Here is a 26,780-nt window from a genome sequence, read left to right as displayed (position 1 = left end):
ACTCACAGAGGTCTATCTGTCTCTACTTCTGGTGTTTAAAGGCCTGACCCACTATACCCAGCCTGCTAAATAATGTACAAAAGAATATAGATATTCTTTCTTGGAATAAAGTGTGTGTAGTGTAGCTGATGTTCTTACTCAATGTTCCTGGAATGCAAACTGTAAAAATGGCAATTTTAGAGTATTTCTTTGGGTACATGCATCTTCCTCCTAGAGGTCATCTTCATCTCCCATACTTCTGCTTCTCCTACCTGATGACTGATATACAGATTTCTGTCTTTTATGGAGTGAGTTTTGCTGCATATCACAGCTATAGTTTCTATATAAGGTCATCTCATAGAATAAGCTAAAAGTTAGTTTAGTAGAATGAGAAACTTGCTCCAAATCATGTCTCTATCAGCAATAGGGTCAGAACAATGCTGGCCTCCTGAATATCTGGCATGTGCCACATGAACTAATACTCAAGGAGAAGCAGTTTGGATCATACTTGCAAGTTCATTCAGTCTGAGCCAGGTCCCCTGTGATGTTGGAACTACTAAACTGTGGAGAAAGTCTTCAAAGAAAGACTGAATGGGTCCCTGAGGAATTACAGAGTTGTATCATTTCTCTGTATCTGAGGAACAATGGTATGAAAATTATAAGATAAATTTCATCCCTGATTCTATATTTGCTACTGTAGCCTAATGGGCTTATCTAGTAAAATCTAGACTTCTCTGTTGAAAAGCTTGAAGAATATTCATGATGCCTGTAATGATAACTATATTTTTACTACAAAAGCAGACAGTCGCTTTTCCGAGATAAATATGTTTACAGGACCAAAAAAGAACAGTGTTTAAAATTAAGATGGTGCTAAAAACATCATGGCTTTATGGATAAGTATGGAAACCATAAGAGACACAGTGTGAGGAAATGATATGATAAAAGTAACACTGTCTCAGGAAACAAAGGCTATATTGTAGAGCCTTTGTGATGATAGAGTATTCCTTGCCATCAGTCATACTTCTGTTCTACCTAAGTTTAGGGATACGAGGTTAGTGGAGAATTAGTAAGTTCATGAATGTGCATCTTGAAAACAAGTCAGCAAGGGCCATTGAGGATAGAATAGTCCATCAAAGAAAGTCAGGATTATGCTTCCAATGTAAATAGGAGAGTTGTTTTGCTGACATGTTAGGGTGAGAAAAATGAATGTATGCTGTATTGCTGCCTAACCAGTTTTAGAGCATTAGACTCAAGAAGGCAGGACCAAAGGAATCTTCTCTGTCCCAAGCTACTTGATGATGCAGAAAAAAAAAAAAAAAAAAAAAAGAAAAAGAAAAAATTAGGCTTTGAATTAATAATAATAAAGAAACAAAATGTGCTCTGAGCTAATTTAACTCTCCATTGACCTCTAGGCAACACTTGATTTCACAATGGTCTCCCTTGCTGCAGCAAATGCAGAATTTGGCTTCAACTTATTCAGAGAGATGGAATGCAGTCAAGGAAATGAAAATGCATTCTTCTCTTCCCTGAGCATCTTCACTGCCCTGACCCTAATCCGTTTGGGTGCTCAAGGTGACTGTGCACGTCAAATTGACAAGGTCAGTGTTGGCTTTTTCAATCAATCCTAGGAGTAAACTGTTTTCTGCAAGAGAATATTTCATGCTAAACACTGGGCTTCACCTCCATTCCTTGGTTTTCAATTGGGAGGAAGCAGAAATAAACCTCAGATACCTTTACTTAACACACTGCTTCTCAGAGTCCTTTCCTTTGACAGTAGCAGCACCAGCATCTGGACAACTTAGTAGGAATGTAGATTCTTAGGCTGGACCAGAAACTGCACATGTGGTGTGGATCACCTATCTGTGTTTTAGAAAGCTCTTCAAGCATATATTTGAGAGCCACCAGATGTATAGATATAGGTACAATAGAACTTTACAGAGTGTCCTAGTTTTGTTTTGTTTTGCTTGTGGTGCTGGGTATAGAACCTTCACACTTGCTAGACAAGTGTTCAACCACAGTCTGATGTCTTAATTTAAACATCAGTTACCTGAACACAAATGACAGTCATATAAACCTAGATAATAGAAGGTTATCTGAACAATGTTTGGCATCACCACCTTCTTCAGCACCTTCAGAAAGCACTTATTAACAATCCCTGTACATGGCTCTGAAGACTGATGGTCAAGATTTCCTTCATTCCTCCCAGGAAATCATCATAGGAATTCATCTGTGCAACAGAAGCTCCCATGCCAGCTCCAGCTGTTTCCATGGGCTCAGAAGCCATCCATCCCTCTTTGATCCCAGTGGTACCTATTATTTTAGGCCAGTTATGTTGAAGGTTGTGTAGGTAATTAAACTGCAGCGATTTTTCTCTATCACTGCATAACTCAATAGATTGCTGCAAGTGGGCAGCTGAGTGAAGAACTGCCAGTTTATAACAGGGAGATAGAGGGGCTACAGAGGGACACACAAGGTGACAGCAGTGCCAACTAGTTTCTGATGACATCATCCACTCCAACCTCTGGGACAATCCCTGCAAACATAATTTTATTTGGTATTCTCAATACTAACATGTTGAAATGGCATTATTATTTTGATTTTATGATGGGATTACCATTCTAAGTGTGTGATGATAGATGTAGGCCTGTGACTCAAACTCTGTGTTGCCTTTGAAAGTAAGGTTTCTTAACCATGCCCTGGTGAACTGAAAAGGCTACTCTTTGGCTAGAATAGTCTCTCTAATACCCATAGCTTCATCATTCACTCTCATGCATGACTTTCTATATGTGATGCTGTCATAATATCCCACAAGAAACATGAGAAGAAAACACGACCGAATAGTTTTAGTATTACAATTAAGATTAGTTCTTTAGGGGATAAGTTGTTTTTAGGTCTAAATGGAGGTTTTTAGATTGGTAGAGATGAGATATGATAGATAGTGATTTACCTTCAGAATTGTAAACTCATCTAGATAAAGATGTTTTTTTTCAAGGTTGCCAAATACAAATTGGCAAAACACTATGTATGTTACATTTATATAATTTCTAATTGTTTCATAGTTCTTCTTGCTATAAGGATTTTATTGTATATATGTGTGATAATATAAATTTACATGTAAAAGTGAAGAGATAATAAAAGAATTAAAAAAAAGAAAACACAAACTACAATCATAAAGCCACTTATAGTTTATTCGCAAAGTTTTAGTCCTCTGTCACACACTGATTTGGAAATTAATTTCCAGATTCAGTCCTGTCCTAGTTAGTTTCTCTTTATAGTACATTCCTCTTGGCATTATGGACCACGTGTACATTTCATGGAAACTTGGGATCGATCAATGTAGTCATAATTTATGTGTCTCTGAAAAGCACTTTATAGCAACCGATGATCATTATTCTTTGGATGCTCAAAGTATCATAGTTTAGTTTTGTACTCTTATATTTTATTTTAAATTATATTTTGAAATCTTTGTCTTGTGTGTATTCATGGATGTAAATGTTGGGGCACATGAGCCACAGCATGTATGTTGAGGTCAGAAGATAATCTGAAGTCCTCAATTTCTAATTGTTTGAGATGGGATCTCTTGCTTGTTTCTTCTGTACAACTCTTGGCCAACTGGTTTCAAGCTTCCAGAGATTCCCCTGTCTCTACTTTCTAGCTCCCTGGAGAAGTGTTGGGACTATAGACTTGTAAGCTTCTATACCCTGGTTTTATGTGGGTCCTGGGGACTCAAATTCAAGTTGTCATGTTTGTGTGGCAAGTGCTTTACCCAGCAAGCCATTTCCCCAGGCTAGCAGGACTGCTGCTCTCTGTAACAGTAGAAATACCTCTAGTCAGTCCTGCGTTTTTAGGTAATCCTGTCCTCAAACCTTAACCTCATTGCTTTCTGATATACTGAGGTTAATGTTATTTACAAAGTTGTCTATTTTGCCTCACTTATTTGCTCACTTATTGCTGCACTTTCCTATCTACCTTTTGCCTAACATTGCTCTCTTAAAAGCTGCATTAATATTCACTATGCCAGATTTGTATTTACCTTAAAGCATAAATTTGGATTATAATATTATTTGCAAGTTGTACAAAGTTGCATTTCCTAAAATCCAATTGGGTTTTCCCAAAATCATTTAAAAGTCATCCTTGTAGCATATATTTCTGTTCTGGCAGGAACAGAATGGCAGGAAGCCATGGCAGTTTCATGATTTGTGTGAATACTTAGGTAGGAGCCTGAGGGAAACTACATCCACTGCCCCCTCTTTACCTAAAGCTTAACATGAGGGTCTCAAACTTCACATTGCAGAGTTTTCAGTCCTTGTCATTATCTGAATTGACTTGATAACTAGTTATTAAAAAGAAAAAGAATCTCTGATCTTCATATTCACAAGGGGCTGTAGTAACATAATACTAAGTTTCATGTGGAATAACTAGGACTGTCAGATTAACTAAATCCATGTAAAAATGCAATATATCTAATTGCCAAAACTATGTTAAAAATTAAGAGGAGTACCTCTTGAATATTTGTATAATTTTCATGTTTAGCTCAAAGAATATATTACTAGTAGCAAGTTTGAGTCCTAACATTTCACAGTAGAATTATTTTTTCTTTTGCTAGAACATTCCAAAACTTGTTTTAGGATTCTTTTTTTTTTTTTTTTTTTTTTTAAATAAAGGGAAACTTTAAGAAGAGACGAGACATTTGCCTTAGGACAGATGTTAACCAGATGAGGTGTTTCTCCTTTTCACATCATTGACTAGCTTTTATTTATTTATGTATTTATTTATTTATTACAAATAATGACCAAACAGTTTAAAGCTCTAAAGAGCAAAAGTCAGTCTAATTATATTTTACAATTTGTACCTACATAAGACTAAGAAGCCATTTGCAATGTTCTCAGAGTAGCATTATGATATCAACAAATGCCACCTCTACTTCATCCTTTGCATAGGATGGTTAAGCTTACATGTCATAATACCAAGGTAATTTGTGCCATCCCTGCCTCCTACTTTGTTAACTATATTTTCAGTGTTTTTTCAATATTTGCCTAAGTTGAGTAATTAACGATTAAGTTGTCTCTCCAGAATGTACAAAAATAGTTTAAAACTCTTCATTTTATACTCATAGAATTTGTTCCAATTTCCAGTTCATGATACATATCCCCGTGAGCAATGTTTGCTTCACTCAAGTCAACACTACAGCTATCTCTGTCCTCTGAGCTGACAAGCAAACACAAGCAAACAAAAACATCAGTCTCAACTTCATATTATTATTAGAAAATTAGGAATATATTCAAGTAAATTTAAGTATGGTATGTTAATAACTTGAGAATTGGATGAAATCTATATGTTGACAATCTCAAGACAAGGAGCAGAAAATGAAGGAATAATTCAACATTCAAATGGTAATGATATTTCGGGGGAAATGACGAATTAAGGCAAAACTTAATAATGTATTATAAAGTAAAAGTATAAGATGTGTAGAGATTATAATTGATATAAAATTCTAATGGATTTCATGATTGCAAAATTAGTATAAAAACGGGGAAGGGAGCCAGAATCTGATAAGCAAAATTTAAAGAAACATTAAATGAACCCATGAGTTGGTGATCAATTGAGTACTGAACCAATGCTCCAATGAACCAAAAGATCAAGTGTGGTGTTCCACAGGTCCCCAAATGGTATGCTTTGTGTTGTGCAATGCCTGTAGTGAGCCCTGTGGTATGTTTCAATGGACTATATTGAAAACTATTGTGCACTATGTGCACCTCTGCTAGCAATTTCCTGTTGCTGTGACAAAATCCCCAAGAACACTGATTTTAAGAAGCTAATGTGTATCTGCTTATGCTTTTGGAGAGTTCTTTGGCTAATAGTTTGGCCGTCGTTCACCTCAGAGCACCAAGAGAACGAACTGAGAAAGCTGTCTCTTGTAACGAATCCATTTCTCAAGAATCCACAGACCCAAGAATCCAGCTAGAATAAGCTACAGAGAGGATTCAGAGCTCTAATGATTTAATCCCTTTTCAAAATTCTCACCTCCAACAAAGCATTAGAGACTAAGACTCCAAGACCTAAACTTTGTGGACTTTTGAGATAAAAATATTGCAATGGCCATATGCATACTGAAAATTTATGAACAATGTCAAGGTAATATTTACTAAATTATTACAAATGCCTTAGTCTTGGCTAATGTAAGATAAGTTGGTATGTGGAAAAGGAAGAAAAGGTACGAAAGACGGAAATTAGAAGCCATTTTTCTGCTCCTGATGTGGGCTTTCATTTGGCACCATGAGAAGATTGAGCTCTGAGACATGCGTGAAATTGAAGCAACACTAGATGAGGGTACAGAAATAAATTTTTTTTTTCAAAATCTCTTCATAACTGATGCCTTCCTATGCCATGATTCTGACAATTTTTGTATCATATTTTCAGGTACTTTACTTTAATACCTCATCAAGACAAGGGAGCTCGTCTAACAATCAGGTAACAACAACATATTCCTTACAGAAAAATTCAATTAGAAATTAAATAGAAAAAATCCCAATATTATGAATATGTTTGAATGTTTTCTATCCTAATAAAACAAGGAAATTCACTTTAAACCTCTGTTTTCAAATGTAATTATATAAAAATATAACATATAACTTGATATATAAAAATATCAAAATATAAATTTTGATAATTTGAGTATTAATTTGCCAGTATTTTGTTTGCTTTCCAGGTTGTAGTAAAATATTGCTTATAACCTTTCTCTTCTGTTTTTAAAAGTTAAGTAACATTGGTAAATTATTTTCTTAACTAATTAATTAGTATGTATCTTGGGCTAATCAATACTTTCCTACTAACAACCTTATTTCACTACATTTTTCAATTTAATTGCAAACAATATGTGAGGAAGGGTAATAACACTGATGTGGATGAGGAGTTGCTTGCTGCCTTTGTAGCAATATTTTCCAACTCTTTAATAGAATAATGTACATTATTTATTTCTTGTATAAGCGATATTATATGTCAATGTAGTATGAGATTAAACTTGAATGCCTCTGTTTGATAACAGCCAGGACTTCAGCATCAATTGAAAAGAGTTCTTAATGACATAAACTCATCTCATAAGGATTATGAACTCGGCATTGCCAATGGAATTTTTGCAGAAAAAGTGTTTGACTTTCATAAGGTGGGTAAAGTTGCTTCTCCCAGAAGGTTCCATCCAGTTTAGATTTGAATCTTGTCCAACCTACCATATGAATAATGTCTTTTACCTTCCTATGAGTCATAAAAAGAAAGAAAAAAGATGCAAGTATGCTTGGCATGGTTATATCCAATTTGTGCACAAGTGCTATATGCATGATTTTGTATGTGCTTTTGTAATGAGATTTTCTTTTTTAAAATGAGATTTTGCATAAGTTTATTGGATAATGAAGGAGATTTTAAAAGTTATTTTATTATTGTTGTTGCTACTATGGTCTTCATGTATCACTTTTAAACCCAGTGAACCCACATATTCAGGGTGGTCCAACTGATGGATGAACTTCAAAGATAGAGGTCATGGGCAGTATCAGTGATGAGTGTAACAGGAAGTGGTAAGGGGAACATGTGGGGGAGCCTACGGTCTCAGAGATAAGCCACTGCCTCCTTTGAGGTCAGGTTTACTGAGACAGTGTGGAATTCCCAGTGAGTTGTTTCTATTTGCAACTATTTTTCTCAATTATCCTTATTTTTCCTTCAGGTTGTTTATTCTTCAGTGAGATTGTTTATACATGAGTTCTTCTCAAGAAGGTTTAGCTAGATAAGGACAGACATTGCAGACATTGGTAGAGGAGAAGCTCAGATTCAACATGACTTAGAAGTAGGTCAATTAACTAATTTTTCTGAATGGCATTGGTAATCAATGTATCATCACAGCACCCTGCCTACTAGAAAGCCATGAGCTCCAGATAATACTCTGCAAGCTACTGTACTCAACCTACTTTGGAAGCTCATTACTGTGATGGCCAAAAGCTGGTCATGTGGTTAGGACTATTAAGCAGGCATACTGCCCATATTTCTCTTGGAATTTATCTCTCTTTTATTTATCCATTCTTCAAACCACCACCCATAAAACTGTGTCCTAGTGACATCACTGGGCTAAATTCCTGCATCTTTGCCAACTCTCTGTGTTCCACCCAACCATTACTGTTCCCTCTGTCACCCACTCAAATTTTTTGTCCCTCCCCAGAACCACTCCCAAATCCTTTGGTATCCTGATAATTAGGAAGTATTAGGCCACTTTTTATTTTTCCATCATTTCAAAAGGTTTCTATGAAGTTTTAAGAGAGACATTCTGTGTGTTTATCGTGTTTGATTTTCCTATTCCACATGGATTGCTAACTCATTCCTAAGGGAATGCTTACTCATTTGAACTTGGAGTTGACTTGCCCATAATGTTATTATTTCCAGTAGATCCCCATATTCTCTTTCTTTACACTCATGCTATTAAAAGACACTGCATTAAGAATTACAGGACTCACAGCAGAGCCAAGATTTGATCAAGAACATGGAAAATGGACACATCACTCTTTTTAATTGAAATATAATTATGTCACTTTCTCTCCTCAGTTTCCTCTCTCTAGCCCCTCACTTGTCTCCTCCACTCTCAAGTTGGTAACATATTTCTCTTTGATTATTACAGTTACATATATATATATATATATACATAAACATATACATATGTGCATGTATGTTGTCTGTATGTATATGGTTTCAGAGCTGACTTCTTTGGTTTTTTTTTGTCTTTTGCTGAATTTAATTTCCAAGACTCAACACAGTTAGAAAGAATAAAGGAAATATCTTTGTAGTGGAATATCATACCCACAAGAGATCATATCAAACTCTGTTTTTTAAAAATATGCATCTTACAGATTTCCAGAATAACGTTAATAAAGTTAATTTATATGTACAACAGTGCACTTACTTTACATATACTGTTCTGTGAGTTGTAACAAATATATAATTGTGAAGTTTTTTTTCCTTGTGTATGTGTAAAAATCAGAGGTCAATGTCTGGTGCCAGTTTTAAGGTGAAACACGAACTCTGGTGCCCCTTTCCTGACCATGTCCCCTGGATGGGGATACCTGGTGGTACTCAGAGGAAGGATAGCAAGTTACCAAGAAGAGACTTAATATTCTAAGAGCATATATAGGGGGAGGAGGTCTCCCTCAATCACAGACATAGGGGAGGGGAGAAGGGGAGAAGTGGGAGGGAGGGAAGAATGGGAGGAAACAGGGGAAGGGCTAACAATCGAGATCTAATATGAATAAATTAATAAAATTAATTTAGAAAAAAAGCTAGGCATGCTGACATTTACTTGCAACCCTGATGCTTATGCAGCTCCCAAGGGCTCACTGGCTAGCCCCTCTAGCCAAATCAACGAGCTGAAACCCAATCAGACATCTTGTCTCAAGGAACAAATGTGTATCACCTTAAAAAGAGCTGACTTCTTTGTATTGGACAACCAATAAAGGGGCTAATCCATGGTAGGGGCTCATTTCCTTTCCTCAGAATTTGTTTATTACCTATGGTTCTTTTTCTAGGGGTGAGTCCCTTCAAATTTTTTTCCAAGTTAACATCCTCACTAATATTGTCATTGTTTCAATCTTCTTTTGCAGTCTTTTCTAGAAGAGACTGCTTCACAAGAGACTTCTTGGTATTCTGGCTCTTACAGGTGTTTCGCCCACTCTTTCTCAATGTTCTCTGAGCCATTGATGCAGGAACTGTGATGTCAATGTTTCTGATGGGGCAAGGCTTCCCCCGATCTGCTGATCTCTGTATTACATAGTCTCCATTTGCTGTAAAGAAAAACTTCTTTGATGAGCTTTGTAGTTAACACTTATCTGTAGGTATAGGAATAAGATTTATAATGTCATTTGGAATTATGCTTGTGTAGCAAAGTGGTATAAATCGATCCTCTTCTAATGTCTATGACCTCATTACCTGTGGGAAGGTGGTTAGGTTGGGCATGATTTTCTTCCTGTTGGAGGCAGTCTTAACTCTAAATAGAAAGCTCTTTTTTACTACCAAAAAGCGAGTGCCATTTATTGAACCTTGCATAGCCATGCATATGGCCTTGCTGGTCATTAGCTTGGTTCATAGGTGTTGCAACCTTGTCAATCTGTTTAACTTGTTTTCCCTCCCCTGTGTAGTATTTTCTGGATTGATGAAAGTTAGACTGTAGGAAGAAGGCTTTCAGCTCAGATCCAGCTAAGATCATCTGAGTCCTGTGTCCTGAGTTTGCAGTGTCCTCATTAATAGCAACCCAACATCAACCCGTGGCAGACAAGAAAGGACTACATCAATAATTTATATTGTTAAAGAGTCACCTTAACTACCCTGACCAGCTATTCAAAGGGTGGTTTCTCATGACTGGCAGTGGGATATTTGTTAGTTTACAGTTTTTGTGGCAAGCATTGTCAGATGACACCTGACAATGTAAGTTAACTACTTTATACATTGTACATGTATGTATTGTATACATTTATGTATAATTTTTAGGTAAATATAAAATAATGATGGTATGAGGCTTTATATAGCAACTTTGGTATTTGTCATCTCAAATATGTATACGTATAGTTTATTATTCTTACTTCTCTCTCTCTCTCTCTCTCTCTCTCTCTCTCTCTCTCTCTTTCTCTCTCTCTCTCTCTCTCTCTCTCCACACACACACACACACACACACACACACAAAATCGTTGTTGGAATATGTACACACAAGTGCAATTGCTCATGAATCCTAGAGAGATCATTAGATTTCCTGGAATTGTAGCTACAAGGTCGTGGTTCATCCAACATGGGTGCTATGAACTAAACATAGGTCCTCTGGAAAAATGGCAAGTACTCTTCAACTCTGAGCCATTGATATTGTCCCCAAAGTTAGTGATTCTGAAAATTATTTTTGAACTTTAATATAACAAAGTTCATTAACAGTTCAAAGATAGGTAATCTCTAGTTTTTACTTTATTAATGTTCTTTTTGACATTTGGATATGACTAAATATTCACCTGTTAATAAAACATTATCCATGTAAAGAATATAGCATTTTAAAAGATCCAACCATTACTTATTATTATTTAATTTCTTATTTTTCTAACTTATATTAAATAGTTAACTGGGTCAGATTTTTGGAAATGACATTCCACATGCCTCCAACTTTTGCTATAATTTGGCCATCCATCTTCAATGTTACTGTAGATTGGGACCATTTACTCCAGTGGATACTCTTCCCACATTTGTTTGTATAGTTTTTCAACCTTCTCCTAATGATGTTTTAGTGATTTAATCACCAAATCATACTTGAAACTCTACAGCAATCAAAGCTAATTCTCTTCTGAAATTTACAATGGAAGGTTACTATCCCATGGCTGCAGGATCCCATGCTTCTTATTCTTTTAACATCCCCACAAATTATTCCACTCCTTTGAATTATTTAATCATTTGACTTTTCTCATTTATCAACATGTTCAACCTATAGCTCACTCCTTATGGATCCATTCTTTAATCATTATTTGAGCAATGCCATTCTTTCCCAAGTGGCCTTGTAAATCCAGATAATTTCTGCATAATTTCCCAGTGACTATTCCTGGGACACTAAATGATAACTAGAGAAAAAGTTAAATGTACAATTGTTAACACATCAATGACCACTGTATCACCACAATCTTCTGTCTCAGCTAGACTGTCACTTGTGGCCTCTCCTAAACAGTTAACACACTTTCTAGAACTTTCTCCTTTTATAGAAATAGATTCTTTTTCCTGATTTTCATTCTTTTCTGACTGCTTTATATGTGTTTTCTTATGTATCATTGTCTTCAATTATCCATGAAATTGAAAGTGTTTGAGGATTCTAATTTTATTACATTTATTTTCAATCTACTATCTTTATATATAGAGAAGTCATGTACTTGTGTAGTTTTTATGCCTTCAAGGTAGTCCTTCATATCTCTGTGGTTATCCATAGTTGTGTGATGGGTCATTCTCAGCCTCAGTGCCAGGCTCAACTTTATACAGTGTAAGTCCTCAAGTCATCATCATGTTTTATGCTTCTAGACTCTCTTCTTTTTTGTTCTCATAGAATAAGCAATACCAACAGTCACTAGGTTATTCTTTATGCATCTTTCCCCTTGCACATTTATATTCTATCACTAAATGTGATCAATTAGGTCTTCTTCCACTTGTAACTTTAATTTTAAAGAACGAAGTAGTACAAAAATAATCAAACTAAGAAAAGACAGATTGTAAATGATATGAAGCTCAGAGAGAAAAGAAGGGATATAAGTTAGGATAATTCCAGTAAATATTATTATAATATATTGTGCATATGAATAGAACTATAAAAATTCAAATTCAGAATATCTCCAGATAGTAGATAATGGAGATTTTCCAGCCAAGGAGTAAAAAAAAGAAATTAAAAAGTATAATTAAAATTAAGTTGAAAAAGTATTACATATCAAAACATATGGTATACATAAAGGACAATTTAAGACATAAATTTGGGGATAAACACCTACTACAAAAAAGCAAATATAAACCAGATATTGCAACCTAGCACTTTCTTAGGATATTGAAGATAGCTCTATCTCAAAACCCAGCTATACCACTTCTGAGCATATACCAAAGATATGCCTCAACACAAAACAAGTACATTTCTTCAACTATGTTCATAGAAGCTTTATTCATAATAGCTAGAAAAATGGAAACAACCCAGATGTCCCTCAACTGAAGAATGGATAAAGAAACTGGTGCATTTACACAATAGAATATTACTCAGCTATTAAAAATAAGGAAATCATGCAATTTGTAGGCAAATGGATAGAACTACAAAAGATTATCCTGAGTGAGATTATGCAGACCGACAAAGACATGCATGCTATGTACTCACTTATAAGTAGACTTTAGACATACAATGCAGGATAACCATACTGCAATTCACAGACCCAAAGAAGATAAGTAACAAGGAGGACCCATGGGAAGATGCTTAAATCTCACTCAGAAGTGGATATAAAATCGACAGTAGAAGTAGATAAAGAGGGACAACATGGTAAGAGAGGAAACACAGAGAGAAATGAGAGTGTCATTTGCTGAAAACTAAAAATTCAAGCATATGATACTATCATGTCCATTCTTATTCAAATCACCACATCCTACTCCCTGGCCCTCATAGGCTTGTAGCCATATCATCATGTGAAAATGAATACAGTCCAGTTTCAAAAGTTCTATAGGCCATCACAGTCTTAAGTCTGTTTAAAATCCAAAGTTCAAAGTTTCTTCTGAGACTCAAGGCAATCTCTGAACTGCAACTCCCTGTAAAAGTCAAAATAAAAAAGCAGATCACATATATTTGACCTACAATGGAACAGAATTATAGGCATAAGGTTATTGCATAGTTTAAATGCTGATTTCTATACCCTCCATGTCTGGTTACAAGTTTTGTTTTGAAATTTTACTGTCTAAATGTTTTGTAAACTTTGCTTCCCAATTGTCCCCCTGTATGTCAATAAAGCAGTAGGAGAGTATAGGGCTTGATTTCCTACCAGCCAGGGGAAGAGGAGTTAGGAGAAGAAGCAGGGGATTCAGCCACAGGTAGAGATCCAAGAAAGATTAGGAGGAAGGAGGTGGAACCAAGGAAAGCTACAAGGTGCTTTGCTGGGAGTAAAACAAAATAGCATAGAGAGTTAAGAATAGACTTAAATTGTTCAAGATTGTGTTGTGAAGCCTTGCATTATAACTGAGTCTCAATTATTTGTGTGATACTAGGATAAGAAATAATCAAAGAAAACAAACATTGTTTTATAAAAATAACTGTAACACAGACTATATATTACCATTAGAAAAAGGATGAAAGGGAGCATAGTAAGTAAATACTAGACCAAAACAAGACTCCAAATTTCACAGCTCTGAGTCTGATGTCAAAGTGCTCTTCAGATCTCTAACTTCTTTCAACTTTGTTGACTGCAACATATTTCTCTCTTGGGCATTTTTCACAAGGATGCTAGCTGTCCTTGGCATGTATCTCATAAATCTGACATCTCCAATATTTTGAGGTCTACACCACAATCTAGGCTTCATCTTTACAGCTTAAACACAATGGCCTCTCTAGACCTCCATGAGGGAATATTCCAGACACAAGCTTAGCCTCACCAGCTTTTCTTAGCTGAGGAGGGAGATTTTATACCTCTCTTCTTGTATTCTTAACTCCAACGCCCCAGGATCACATTGCAGAAGCTGCCAAGCTCTGTGGCTTGCTGGGGCTGGAACTTGGCCTCTTTGTTCAAAGAATAATATGAGGTTTCTCCTTGGAAAGGGTGGAAATTATACACAAAGGAAACAATCTGGAATAATTTGTGCCACAGGTGAAAATAATACTGTTAGCACATAATGATAGATATAGTGGAGTTAGGGACCTGGAAAAATACCAATTTGTTTGGACAAAGAATATCTCCTTTTAAATATGTGATACTCTTGGAAAGAGATTGGTGTGGCATGTTAATTGAACTTAAAGAAGAATATATCAATGTTGAAAAGCCTGTAAGTCTTCCAGAGCTGCCTGGCAGTGGTAGACTATAGTAGTGTCTATGTAATTTCCTAGGCCCTACCTCTCTTAGTCTTTTTTCTTACTGACAATTTACATTTATATTAACTTCTCTGAATGTGGATTGAATTTTAAAACTAATCTTTATCATTAGTCTGTATAAGTGGATAGATAGATGGATAGATGAGTGAATGGATGTATAGATGAGTGAATGGATGTATAGATGAAAGTCAATCAGTAAATGAAAAATGTCTGGTCATTAGACAAGAGATTCCTAGTCAATCCTCATCATTAGTATAGATAATTGTATAATATTTACTGGGACAACTACATTGATATAGATCAATGAAAGTTATATTGAATATTTTTATTCAAAATATGAAAATCTTTGTTACAAAATATTTATGTATGTGTTTGCTCTATTCCTAGAATACTGATAAATTGGGTAACTTTCTAAAATTAAATTTATGTATTTTTGAAGCTCATTAAGTAGAAGTCAGTGTGTTTTGTGCTAGAAATACAGTAATAAATGAAGCATGCATGGTCTCAATGTTACAGAATTTGGTGTCTTATGGAGGAACTGGAATATCTCAAATACAAGTAAAATGCTTTGTGACAACAGCTATGATTGTTTTTGAAAAGATGGTGGTGCTTATAATCATGATTGGTAATTGTATGTTAAATATATGTATCAAATTATCATAACGTACTCTATGCAGATATTCAAATACTAACTTCTTTTTAAAATTGAAAAATGAAAATGAAGACATTGTTATAAGGCACAGGAGGGACATAGAAAAGATGTCTCTCAAGGAAAAGCAGTAAGTAATGCTTGAAAAAGCAAGTAGGAAAATTGGTGACAATAAAGAAGATTAGAATGGAGAGAATATTGTTCAAAGGTTTGAAATAAGTCAAAGCACATGGATTATATTCTACAGGAATTATTATGAGTTTGGTATCACAGACAAATTGTGAAGAAGGAAATAACTGAAAACTAGAAAAATGAGGTGCAAAGCCTTTTTAGATATGTTTGGAGTTTTTGGTCTCATCTTACGTATAAGTAGCCTTGAAAAGCTTTTAGCTAGAAAGGGAGATAATGAGGACACTGGGATATTTATGATGTGACAAAAGTGCCAAGATGAAGCAGTAAGCTTTAACCGTCATCTCCAACCTAATCCAGGAAAAGTAAAATCAATATTCAACATCAAGGTCATTACTAGCCTGTTTCTATAACTCTTGTCATAAAATCGCATTTTGGAGGCAGTGGAAATCAAGAATTAACTTCCCATTTCTTTTGTACTTGGTTGGTGGTATCTATAGTTACAAAGTCTATATTGTTATTTGCAGAACTATATTGACTGTGCTGAAAAGTTATACAATGCCAAAGTGGAAAGAGTTGACTTCACAAATGATATACAGGAAACCAGATATAAAATTAATAAATGGATTGACAATGAGACACATGGCAAGTGAAATACTTTATTCTTTTACATTATTTTGTCAGTTGTATGTAAATGATAAGTCTACTTAAAATTTGGGATTTTTATGCATATAAAAATAGTTAATCCTAATCCAAAGTACTGATTATGGTTGTTTTAGGTTACTTGTTTGATTTCAATATTTTAAAAATGCTCTTTATTGAAATAACATATGTGGCAAAGATAATAACTTTAGAAATTTGTAATACTTTTGATACTTTTTACAACTGAAATCTCAACTCTAGACAAACTTCTTCTTTAATACAAAATACAGAAATCTATCAATCTTTTGTATTGTTAATCAACTGATTCTAAAGTAATATTACTTATTCACCTAATGGTGGGTTCTGATTTGAACTGAATATTATTCATGTATTTGAGTTTTTTTTCCACCTCAGACATATGAGCCATGTGACTTACACTCCATTTAGCACCATACAAGTACTCCTGGGAATAAGAACACAATTTTTCCATTTCCTTTGCTCATTCATCATTATATCATTACTGTGTCTTGGCTTACTCCCAATTACATGTCTCAAATGTAGTGTTTATGATACTTATGAATCAACTGATATGACATAACTTGGTTTTGGGATAACTAAGTGGCATTCAATACAATAGTTAAGAGCCGTTGATTTGTCCTCCCATTGGAAGCTTTTATTGATATAATTTAAGCATCCAGAATAAAATATACAACTAACAAAAGTTTCATTAATGTGAATTGGAAGGAGTCAGCCTTTTTAACAGAATGGAATTAAATTCTACTTGGAGTCACACAGTTTCAGAGAGGTCTGGTCTGTGCCCCAAAGGGACTTTGGGAATCATGTTATCATTTTTTTGTTTCTTTAGTGACATTTCCATTTCTTTTTACTTTTAGTAATAGATTTTTATCTCTTACACATGACTGAGTCCAATTTTGTGTTTAAAACTCAGTCATAAATAGAACTATTGGTTTACTAGGTAAAGTAACCAAATACCTCAAAAAAAAAAAAAAAAAGACTCAATCTTAAGACAAATATTGGTCTTCTCACTTTCATTGATGAACAATTTGATTGACTAATAATAATCCTGACTAGTTTTAGGGAACACTAAGTTGTTTTCATTCATCACATGATTGCAACATCTGGCAAATGAACATTTCCACTGCAAGTGCTGCTGGTAGCACATCAGGGAAGCCCACCTACCAGGACGTCTCCATTTTTGCCTGATGAGTCCTTCTTTGGCTGCTAAGGTTTCATACTTCTGCGAATGATATTTCTGTAATCTCATAGTTTGGGGTTTTTTTTTTTTTTTTGACACTTAAAAGTGTTTGTGTAAACAGTTCCCAGAACAGGGTCCTTGTCAAGTTTCGCTTCTCTTGTGAGATCTTTAACAAAACCAAGGAATAGACTTCTGTAACTTTATTCTAAGTTACAAGAAATCCCTCAAACTGCTCCATCTCATCTGGTGTTTGGGCAGCAAATTGCTTTCAGTATAGTTATCAGTCACCTTTTCTGATGTACAAATTTCTGTTTTGTTCTGGAAATGCAATTCCCCAGGCTTTGCTTGTAGCTGGACTTCTTCATCACAAGAAGTGTCATCTCACAGCTATATGAGACTCTATTGCAGGTTGAGTCTGGGATAGCAAGGTTCCATTTCCCACAGCCACAGTGATGGTTGCGGTTGCATTCTTGTTGAGTGACAGTATCAATTATCTAATGTTCCTGTTCTTCAGTTCCCTTAACAGGAAAGTAAAGCAAGAGCAGCACAGATTTCATGAACACTTTATGAGGCTTAAGTAAAATACTGTCTTTGAACAGTTGAGGAAGTACCAAGCATGTTTATTACTAATGTGTTAGTACTGATATCATAATTATTTATATGATAATATAAGAAAAAATATGCCCATTAAGAGTCTGTAAGTACATTTAAAAATTGTTTCAATAAAAATGGGAATAGGGCTTCCTCAACACTATCCCACTCCTTGGAATATACCCAGAAAATGCCCTACCACACAACAGGGACATATCCTCAACCATGTTCATAACTGCTTTATACATAATAGCCAGAACATGGAAACAGCCTAAGTGTCCCTCAGTAGAAGAATAGACTAAGAAACTGTGGTACATTTACACTATGGAATACTACTCAGCTATTAAAAACAAGGAATTCCCAAAATTTGTGGACAAATGGGTTGATCTAGAAATTATCATAATGAGTGAGTTCACCCAGAAACAAAAAGAGACAAACGGTATATACTCACTTATATCAAAACACTAGTTCAAGGGATACGTCCCATGAAAAACTTTACTTACAAAGAAAGTGGGTCAGAGGAGAGGATATCCTATTGAGACTTTAGGCGAGAGTAGCATGGAAGAATGGGGAAATAGTAGGATCCACAAGAAGAACTTTATGACAGGCAGATCTGGGTCCTGGGGTCCTCCTCAAACTAAGGCACCAGCCAAGGAGATTATAGGCAGTAAACTTCGAACCCCTACCAAGACCTAGCCAATGAACAGGACATTCTCCACCGGTGAGTGAAGAGTGAGATCTGACTCTCACACGAACTCTGGTGCCCCTTTTCTGACCACTTCCCCTGGATGGGGAGGCCTGGTGGCACTCAGAGGAAGGATAGCAAGTTACCAAGAAGAGACTCGATATTCTAGGAGCATATATAGGTCTCCCTCAGTCACAGACATAGGGGAGGGGAGAAGGGGGAAAGTGGGAGAGAGGGAGGAATGGGAGGAAACAGGGGAAGGGCTAACAATCGAGAGGTAATATGAATAAATTAATAAAAAAAAAGAATTGTTTCAGTATAGATGAGCCTTGTTCCCTTCAACTTATTTTCAAAAGGTAAAATCAAGAAGGTGTTAAGTGGCAACAGCCTCAGCTCTTCAGCAGTCATGGTGCTAGTGAATGCTGTTTACTTCAAAGGCAAATGGAAATATGCCTTCACCAAGAATGATACTCTCAGCTGCCAATTCAGATCTCCCACGGTATGTACAAATATGTTGAGGGATTCTCCCCAATTATTCCCTTATTTGAATTGTGAAATTTGCACAAATTTCATCTGCCAGATGTGTTAAGATCCCTCACTTGCTTTCAGAAGTGTCATCGCTGTCCTGGACAAGTGTAAATGTTGCTGGACTCCACAGAACTTGAAGTGATTAAGTTATATGACATCTAAAATTTATTCATTTAATATTTTATGCTAAATGCAGAAAAATAATGTTGAATACATTTAAATTTAAGTTTTAGTTTTATTTGTTACATATCACAAAAATAGATTGAAATCATTCTTATACATTGTCCTATGGCTGGAGTTTTAGATATAGAAGTACTGATAGCAATCAGCGTGGCTTACAGTCCGAAACATGTTACAGAGGTCTCGTTAGCATTTCAGTGGCTGAAATAGACAGGATTTGGAAAGAAATTTTTGTTCTGCACCACTTCCATGCTCTCTTCAAATCATAGATTGTATTGGTTGCCTCACTTTCAACAATAAAGACATAGCATGCTGCATTCGTGCCTACTGGATTGTTTTTTTGGATTCTATTGAAGCTTTTTAAAAAAGTATCTCCATGTAATGGCCTCTTTTTTAAAACTCATCCTATTAGCCCACATCCCTTTGTGTGACAGCTTTGCAATCAAGAACACTATGCAGTCTTGAGTGCTGATTTCACAGTTGGTGCTGTTAGTTTACTAGCTAGTGAAAGAAGGTCTGTAGTAGAACACAGGTAATAAAAGTAACAAACAAAAGCACTGGTGAAATACCTTTGTAAGATATGTGACTATTTCTCTGTGTCCATATACAAATGACACTGTGTGGATGAGCCATCCCAGTCCTCACTTGGGACAGGCTGTCTCTCCCTTCTTTTGATGGGTACATGTGTTTTGTTGCTCCCTGTGTGCTCTTTCTGAAGCTCAAGAGGACACAGAATTGACTGTTATTCTATGAAAAAATTTTGTCCTAAAAGGGGATATTACAGAAATGTTGACAATTTTAATATTGAAAGGAAAAGAAATTTATTATACCTCTGTGGTATTTTGAAATCTGTAAATGGTATCTTCAAGATAAAAATTAGAATGCTCATTAAGTTAAAAATAGATATAACCTGCCACTTTACATGAATTTTTAATTTTTCTAAGACTTCATTTAAAATTTTTTAATTAATTAAAACATTTTACATATACATTTATATTATTACACATATACACAATGAGCTACCTACAGCACGAAGAACCATGAAACAATCAGGAATTATATAAATGTTATATTCTTAGTGTTTTTGGCTATTTGTATTTGGCAGCCTTGAAGAAAAACTCTTTCTCATCTTGGTGCATCTAAAATTCTGAATGTAAATCATTATCTATCATATCTCATCATTATCAACTTAAAACATCTGTCTAGACCTAGAAACATCTTAACCATTAAACAACTAAGTTTAATTGTAAAATTAAACTATCTGATCTTCAATCCCATCAGAGACTTGAGAAGGAATAAAATTAATTACCTGAGTATTCAAGAGGTGCAGGTTAGCGGCTTCCCAAATGAGAAGATGACAGAGACAGTCTTCTACCTGAGCAGTCACCCAAAACTCTATAATGTTTGAGCATCATCTTCAGCTTTCTGGCCCAATATATCTGACAGGCATATTTGTGAGGCAGGAACTATTGAGGACTTGCTTACCCTGTCTTGGCAGAGTTTGGCCATCAACTCTGCCTGCATCCAAGCGTGCCCTTTTTTAGGCAGAATTCTGTCTGTAGTAGAAATGAGGACATTATGCCCTGTGGCTTGTTTGTCACAATTGAAGCCATCTCCATAAGGAGATGCTTATCATTCTCTTTGAGGTAGCTGGGTGTTGCCAGGAGTTAACCTGTCTCATTGTTAATAAATCTTTAAAATAATAAAAACATTTTAAATGCCATATTCTGTATGTCTCTGAGGTTTTTAAAGACCTTCTCTAACTATTTAACCTTATCTTTCTACAGAATCATGTCTATCTGTTGCAATTAAGATGTATTTCTTGTGATAAAAATAGCCTAGTTATCGATATGACCATGATTTGCTCAACTATCAATTAACTTGTATAGCTTACTTATCCAAACTACCTGCAGTAGCACATATTGGAAGTAAATCTTGTTAATAATTAAGTTATATAAGTACAATCCACATATTAGAGTTGAAATATATATATATATATATATATATATATATATATATATATATAACATACATGAAGAATAATCTTAAACTTTAATTATATACCAATATATCTAAAATTAAATCTATTTTGCATCTATACATAAAATTCTATTGCAGTGAACTAAAAATTACCTTGTGAGTAACAATTAAGGCATTAAGTTGAAGAATAGATTCAATAATATACTTTTCCCTATATATTTCCTCCCTATATATTTCTATGTCCCTTCTTTCTTTTCAACTCCTATCTCCAAACCTAAGAATGGAAGATAAAAGAAAAGGAACACATCCCTGAGTCCATCCTTGTTTTCTCTCTAAATAAGATAAATAAGGACTTTTAGCCAACTCCCATTGAAAATAATCCTGTATAGCCCATGAAAGCAACCAAAAACCTACCTGATCCCCTTAAAGGAAATGGGGCATTGTTCTCTTAAAATTTCTTCCTTCTGATTTGGAATGGGTAATACCTTTGCATGGGCTCAAAGAAAATTGAAGAATGGTTAACCAAGCTAGGAATAGCATTTGTGAAGTTTCTAAGTGTTGAGAAATTCCAGGCTTAAATAGAGTCTTGTGTGGGACAGTCTGAAAAGCTGCACCAATTGGGATTGGAAGCTTTCTTCAAAGGTGTCCTGAGAGCTGTATTGTTCTGATAAGGAACAGCAACTGAAACACTTTGTGCTGGAACATGAAGGATGGAAGATGTCAGTGTCCAGCATGCTGAGATGAATGAATTCTATCAGGCCTGATCCAACGTCAGTGTCCAGTTCTTTTGTTCTGAAAATATATGTTTTTTCACAAGCATTATACAGTCCTAAAATTATAAGAGTATAAGTTGTGCAGGATACACAGAACAATTAAGGCTGGTTCTCTGCTCTTTGTATAAGCAGAAAAAAGACATCTGTAAATCTTTATTCATGCCGTATTAAAAATGGCATCTAATAGTAATTCATAGGGGTTCTGTAGCCAACAAGAAGCATTGTATACACCTAGACATTCATGTCTCAGCCAATCTCAGAGGTATTCCCATATAGTGGGATTAACAATATAAGTTATCTGCTTCTTCTGCAGTTTAAATTCTTCACATCCCGATTGTATCCCTCTTCCTCATCCTGTCCCAGTCCCCCCCTCCTTCTGTCATCCCCTCCCTCCTTTAGTCCTCAAAATGAAGAGCCCTCCTTCCCTAACATCTGACCTCAGTCTATCAAGTCTCATCTGTACTGTCTGTAACCTCTTCCTCTGTGGCCTGGCAAGGCCACCCTGCCATGGGGAAGTGATCAAAGCTTGGTGACCAGAGTCCATGTTGGAAGTAGTCCCTATTCCTTGTATTGTGAATTACATGATTTTGATAGTTTTAGTCTATATTTTGTTTTGCTGTGAGGAAAAAACCCTACAGTATTCACTCTTTATTTATTGTCATTTAGTATTTACTCATTAGTTGTAGAGATTGTTCAACTAAAACACTAAGTACTTAGTAGGAATATTAGCCAAAAAAGCTGTCACTACACTGTGCAGTGGGTATCATGCTGTCTCAATCATACTGATAGGACCTGGAGGAAGAGATGTGAAGTACTTTACACAGCAGACATTTTTAAACTAAAGAACTAACTCAAATTCTGTAGCTTTACAATTAAGATTAATGTACCCTAAAACCAACACTTGAAACATCAATAATTTCCAAGGTCTACTGAGCATATCTTTAGTTTTATGTGTATTTTGCCAATGAGTAAGTTGATGTGGGATTGTAACACCTCTTTGTGATCTGGCATCCAGTGTCCTGGAAAAGCTGTTGCTATGATGCATCAAGAACGGAGGTTCAATTTGTCTACAATTCAGGATCCACCCATGAAGGTTCTTGAGCTGCAATATCAGGGTGGCATAAGCATGTACATCATGCTGCCAGAGAATGACTTATCCCAAGTAAGTTGCCATTTTCCTTTCCATACAGGGGAATATTGTATGTAGAATACTATTGGTTATGCTTATTTGCTTTTCTATTGCGTGTGTGTGTGTGTGTGTGTGTGTGTGTGTGTGTGTATACATGCACACATAAATGCATGGTACATAGTGAGAAAGATGACATCATAGAACTCCAGAACCAAGAATAAAAAGTTAAATTCAGAATAAGAAGTTTATAATCAATTATCTAAAAAATAGATTACTTATCACATAAATTTCAAATGAATTAAATGTTACTATGTAAATTTTGGTGCTTTATAAAAATATAAGTTTGGTGTATATGAAAATTAGATTTTTAGAATTCCATGCATCTGAATTTAACAGGTATCCATAGGTAAATTTCTCCTGTTTATGAAAATAAAAACTTTCCTGTTATAAACCAGGCAGTTTTTATTTGTGAATTGTTCCAAGCAGCAATGGTGTTGGAGATAAGTGCCTACTCTATGTGTGAAATCAAGATTGCTTGCTTTGCACATCAGGCATATCTCCCTTTATTCTCTGAGCTTCTATTTCTTATGTGTTGAGTAGGAGAGCTGTGAATCCACACTTCCCTATGACAGTGAATATTGTTCTGGGAGAGATCTGTCATTACATTCCCCAGAGATAGGGTTCTGGGTCTTTTGTCTCAGGACACCTAGGTTTATTTATTACTTATTACTTCATTTTTAAGTTTATTTTTATTTTATGCGTGGGGGTGTTTTTCCTGCACACATGTCTGTACACCATACATGTGCCTGGTGTTCTTGGAGCTAGAAGACATCCTTGGAAGTATAGATGGTTGTAAGTCACATGTGGGTGCTGAGAATAAAGCTGGTGAGCCAACTTTCTAATCTTCCCTTGGTGTACTTTTCACACTATTCAAACATTTATACTTTATGTGTCTATGATGGGAAAATAATTAGAAAACATTGGTTCAAATGACCATTATGTTCAGTGTTTCTTTGATGATCCCTTATTTCCAAATTCTTTTTTAAAATGTCTACTCCTGTTTTATTATAGCAATTTAAAAATACTTCACAGTAATAATAAGTCCAATTCTATTTATTTTTATTTTTTTACTAATTTATTCTTGTTACATCTCAATGTTTATCCCATCCCTTGTATCCTCCCATTCTTCCCTCCCTCCCATTTTCCAATTATTCCCCTTCCCTATGACTGTTCCTGAGGGGGATTACCTCCCCCTGGATATGCTCATAGGGTATCAAGTCTCTTCTTGGCAACCTGCTGTCCTTCCTCTGAGTGCCACCAGGTCTCTCCCTCCCGGGGACATGGTCAAATGTGAGGCACCAGAGTATGTGAGAAAGACATATTCCACTCTCCACTCAACTGTGGAGAATGTTCTGAGCATTGGCTAGATCTGGGTAGGGGTTTAAAGTTTACCGCTTGTATTGTCCTTGGCTGGTGCCTTAGTTTGAGCGGGACCCTTGGGCCCAAATCTGCCTATCATAATGTTCTACTTGTAGGTTTCTAGGACCCTCTGGATCCTTCTACTTTGCTATTCTCCCATGCTTCTCTCATTTAGAGTCCCAATAGGATGTCTTCCCCTCTGTTCCATTTTCCTGGTAAGTGAAGGCTTTTATGGGACATGCCCCTTGGGCTAGTATGCAGATATAAGTGAGTATATACCATTTGACCCAGAAGATGCTCCAGCACACAACAAGAAAATTTGCTCAACCATGTTCATAGCAGCCTTATTCATAATAGCCAGAACATGGAAACAGCCTAAGTGTCCATCAGTAGAAGAATGGATAAAGAAACTGTGGTACATATGCACTATGGAATACTACTCAGCTATTAAAAACAAGGAATTCCTGAAATTTGTGGATAAATGGATTGAGCTAGAAATGATCATAATGAGTGAGTTAACCCAGAAGTCCAATTCTATTTTTAAAGGATATTTATTTTATTCATTTTAATTACTTCTTTTGATTTATTTTGAGAGCATAGTATAATTACATCACTCCCTCCTTCATTTTCTTCCCTCCACACCTTCCCACATATCCCTCCTTGTTCTGTTTGCCTACCTAATATTTCAGTTTGCCTCTGTCTTTTCCAGTGTGAGCAGAGATCAGCCAAGTCATTGGGTATACATAAATCATGGCTTGTCATAGCATAGTGAGCTAAATATGCAACTGGCTTACAAACTACTTGAACTGTTCGCTTTCTCTTTGTGATCCCCTTTCGACCTAATTCATGTACAGAAATAAAAAAAAAAAAACACAGAAAAGTGTCGTTACAGACAACTATGTATAATTGTAGTTCCTGTTTTATTTTTTCCCTAACAGTATGTTTCTAAACTTTTAAAAACCTTTGCAGATTGAAAGCAGGCTGAGCTTTCAGAATCTAATGAACTGGACCAATAGGAAGAAAATGAAATCCCAGTATGTGGATGTGTTTCTTCCTCAGTTCAAGATAGAGAAGAATTATGAAATGGGCCATCATTTGAAATCCTTAGGGTTGCGCGATATCTTTGATGAGTCCAGCGCAGATCTCTCTGGAATTGCTTCTGGAGGTCGTCTCTATGTATCAAATCTAATGCACAAGTCATTCATAGAGGTCACGGAGGAAGGCACGGAGGCCACTGCTGCCACGGAAAGTAACATTGTTGAAAAGCAGCTTCCTGAATCCACAGTGTTCAGAGCTGATCGCCCCTTTCTGTTTGCCATCCAGAAGAATGGCATCATTCTGTTTACTGGTAAAGTCTACTGTCCTTAAAATTCCTATTGGTTTCTTATACAACAGTAGGCATCAAGAAACATCATAAGTGAATAGAATTTTAATTGGAAATACATGGGTTTGTTTTGTTTTGTTTCAGTTTATTGATGGTCAGCAAGTGATATTGGTGACTTGACCCTTTTCAAATACCATGTTTATATTCTCAATTTCTGCTCTCATCACATCTACTCCTATTTACTTTTCTATGTATAATATTATTGAATTTCTATTCACAATCTTCACTACCATTATTTCCAGAGGCCATTCTGGGAACATGGGCTCTCCACCACTAGCAAGAGGATGCTGAAGTTGCCTGGACAACCTTTTATATTTAAACTTAGTTTTCAGAGACATTCCTACTTCATGATACTATAATTGAAGAATTAAGCCCATTTGTTTTCTAGAAATCAGCATGAAGAATAAGACATCTTTGCTGACCAAGAAGATGCTATAATTTACTTTAGTACACATGAGTTCCAAGTCAGTATATAATCCAGAGGTTCCAAAATATAGAATTGGCATTCATAAGCAACCAAAATGTTTCATTAGTAACTTTAAATGTGTAGCCTTTGGTTTTTCTTGATAAGACTTAATATGTACATAGTTTTTAAATATTAAATAGTTTTAAGTGTTGGTGGTTGTTATTGACAGCATATTAATTCATATTCTTCAAAGATTATGGGTTTTCTCATATTTATCAGAATAAAGATATACAACACCAGCACAGTGTGACTGTTTTCCTCTGACCAATTTTGAGTCTATCATCACTTTATTTTCTAGACCATATAACGTAAGACTAATTTGGTTCAATGGTGTTTATTTATGACACATAATTTTATTTTTATACACTTACTAATGGATGTGATAATTGTGACTATTAGGATTTAAAGTTGAAAGTAAGAGACAGAGATAGACCCAAGTA

The 26,780-nt window shown here is 35.5% G+C and overlaps 1 protein-coding gene across 1 annotated transcript; it reads left to right on the top strand.

Moving 5' to 3' along the window:
* Window positions 1-1,391: 1,391 nt before the first annotated feature.
* On the top strand, window positions 1,392-26,132 carry Serpinb7 (serpin family B member 7). Its single transcript, XM_051148214.1, has 7 exons — window positions 1,392-1,577; window positions 6,400-6,450; window positions 7,025-7,141; window positions 15,875-15,992; window positions 18,838-18,980; window positions 22,958-23,104; window positions 25,460-26,132. Exons 1-7 carry the CDS (start codon window positions 1,410-1,412, stop codon window positions 25,856-25,858), a joined length of 1,143 nt encoding a protein of 380 aa, XP_051004171.1. The 5' UTR covers window positions 1,392-1,409; the 3' UTR covers window positions 25,859-26,132.
* Window positions 26,133-26,780: the final 648 nt, after the last annotated feature.

The sequence above is a fragment of the Acomys russatus genome, chromosome 6 (genome assembly GCF_903995435.1).
Source record: "Acomys russatus chromosome 6, mAcoRus1.1, whole genome shotgun sequence".
In the NCBI taxonomy this organism is placed as follows: Eukaryota; Metazoa; Chordata; class Mammalia; order Rodentia; family Muridae; genus Acomys; species Acomys russatus.
Note: the sequence above shows the minus strand (reverse complement) of the source record. Positions and strands in the feature narration are given on the sequence as shown.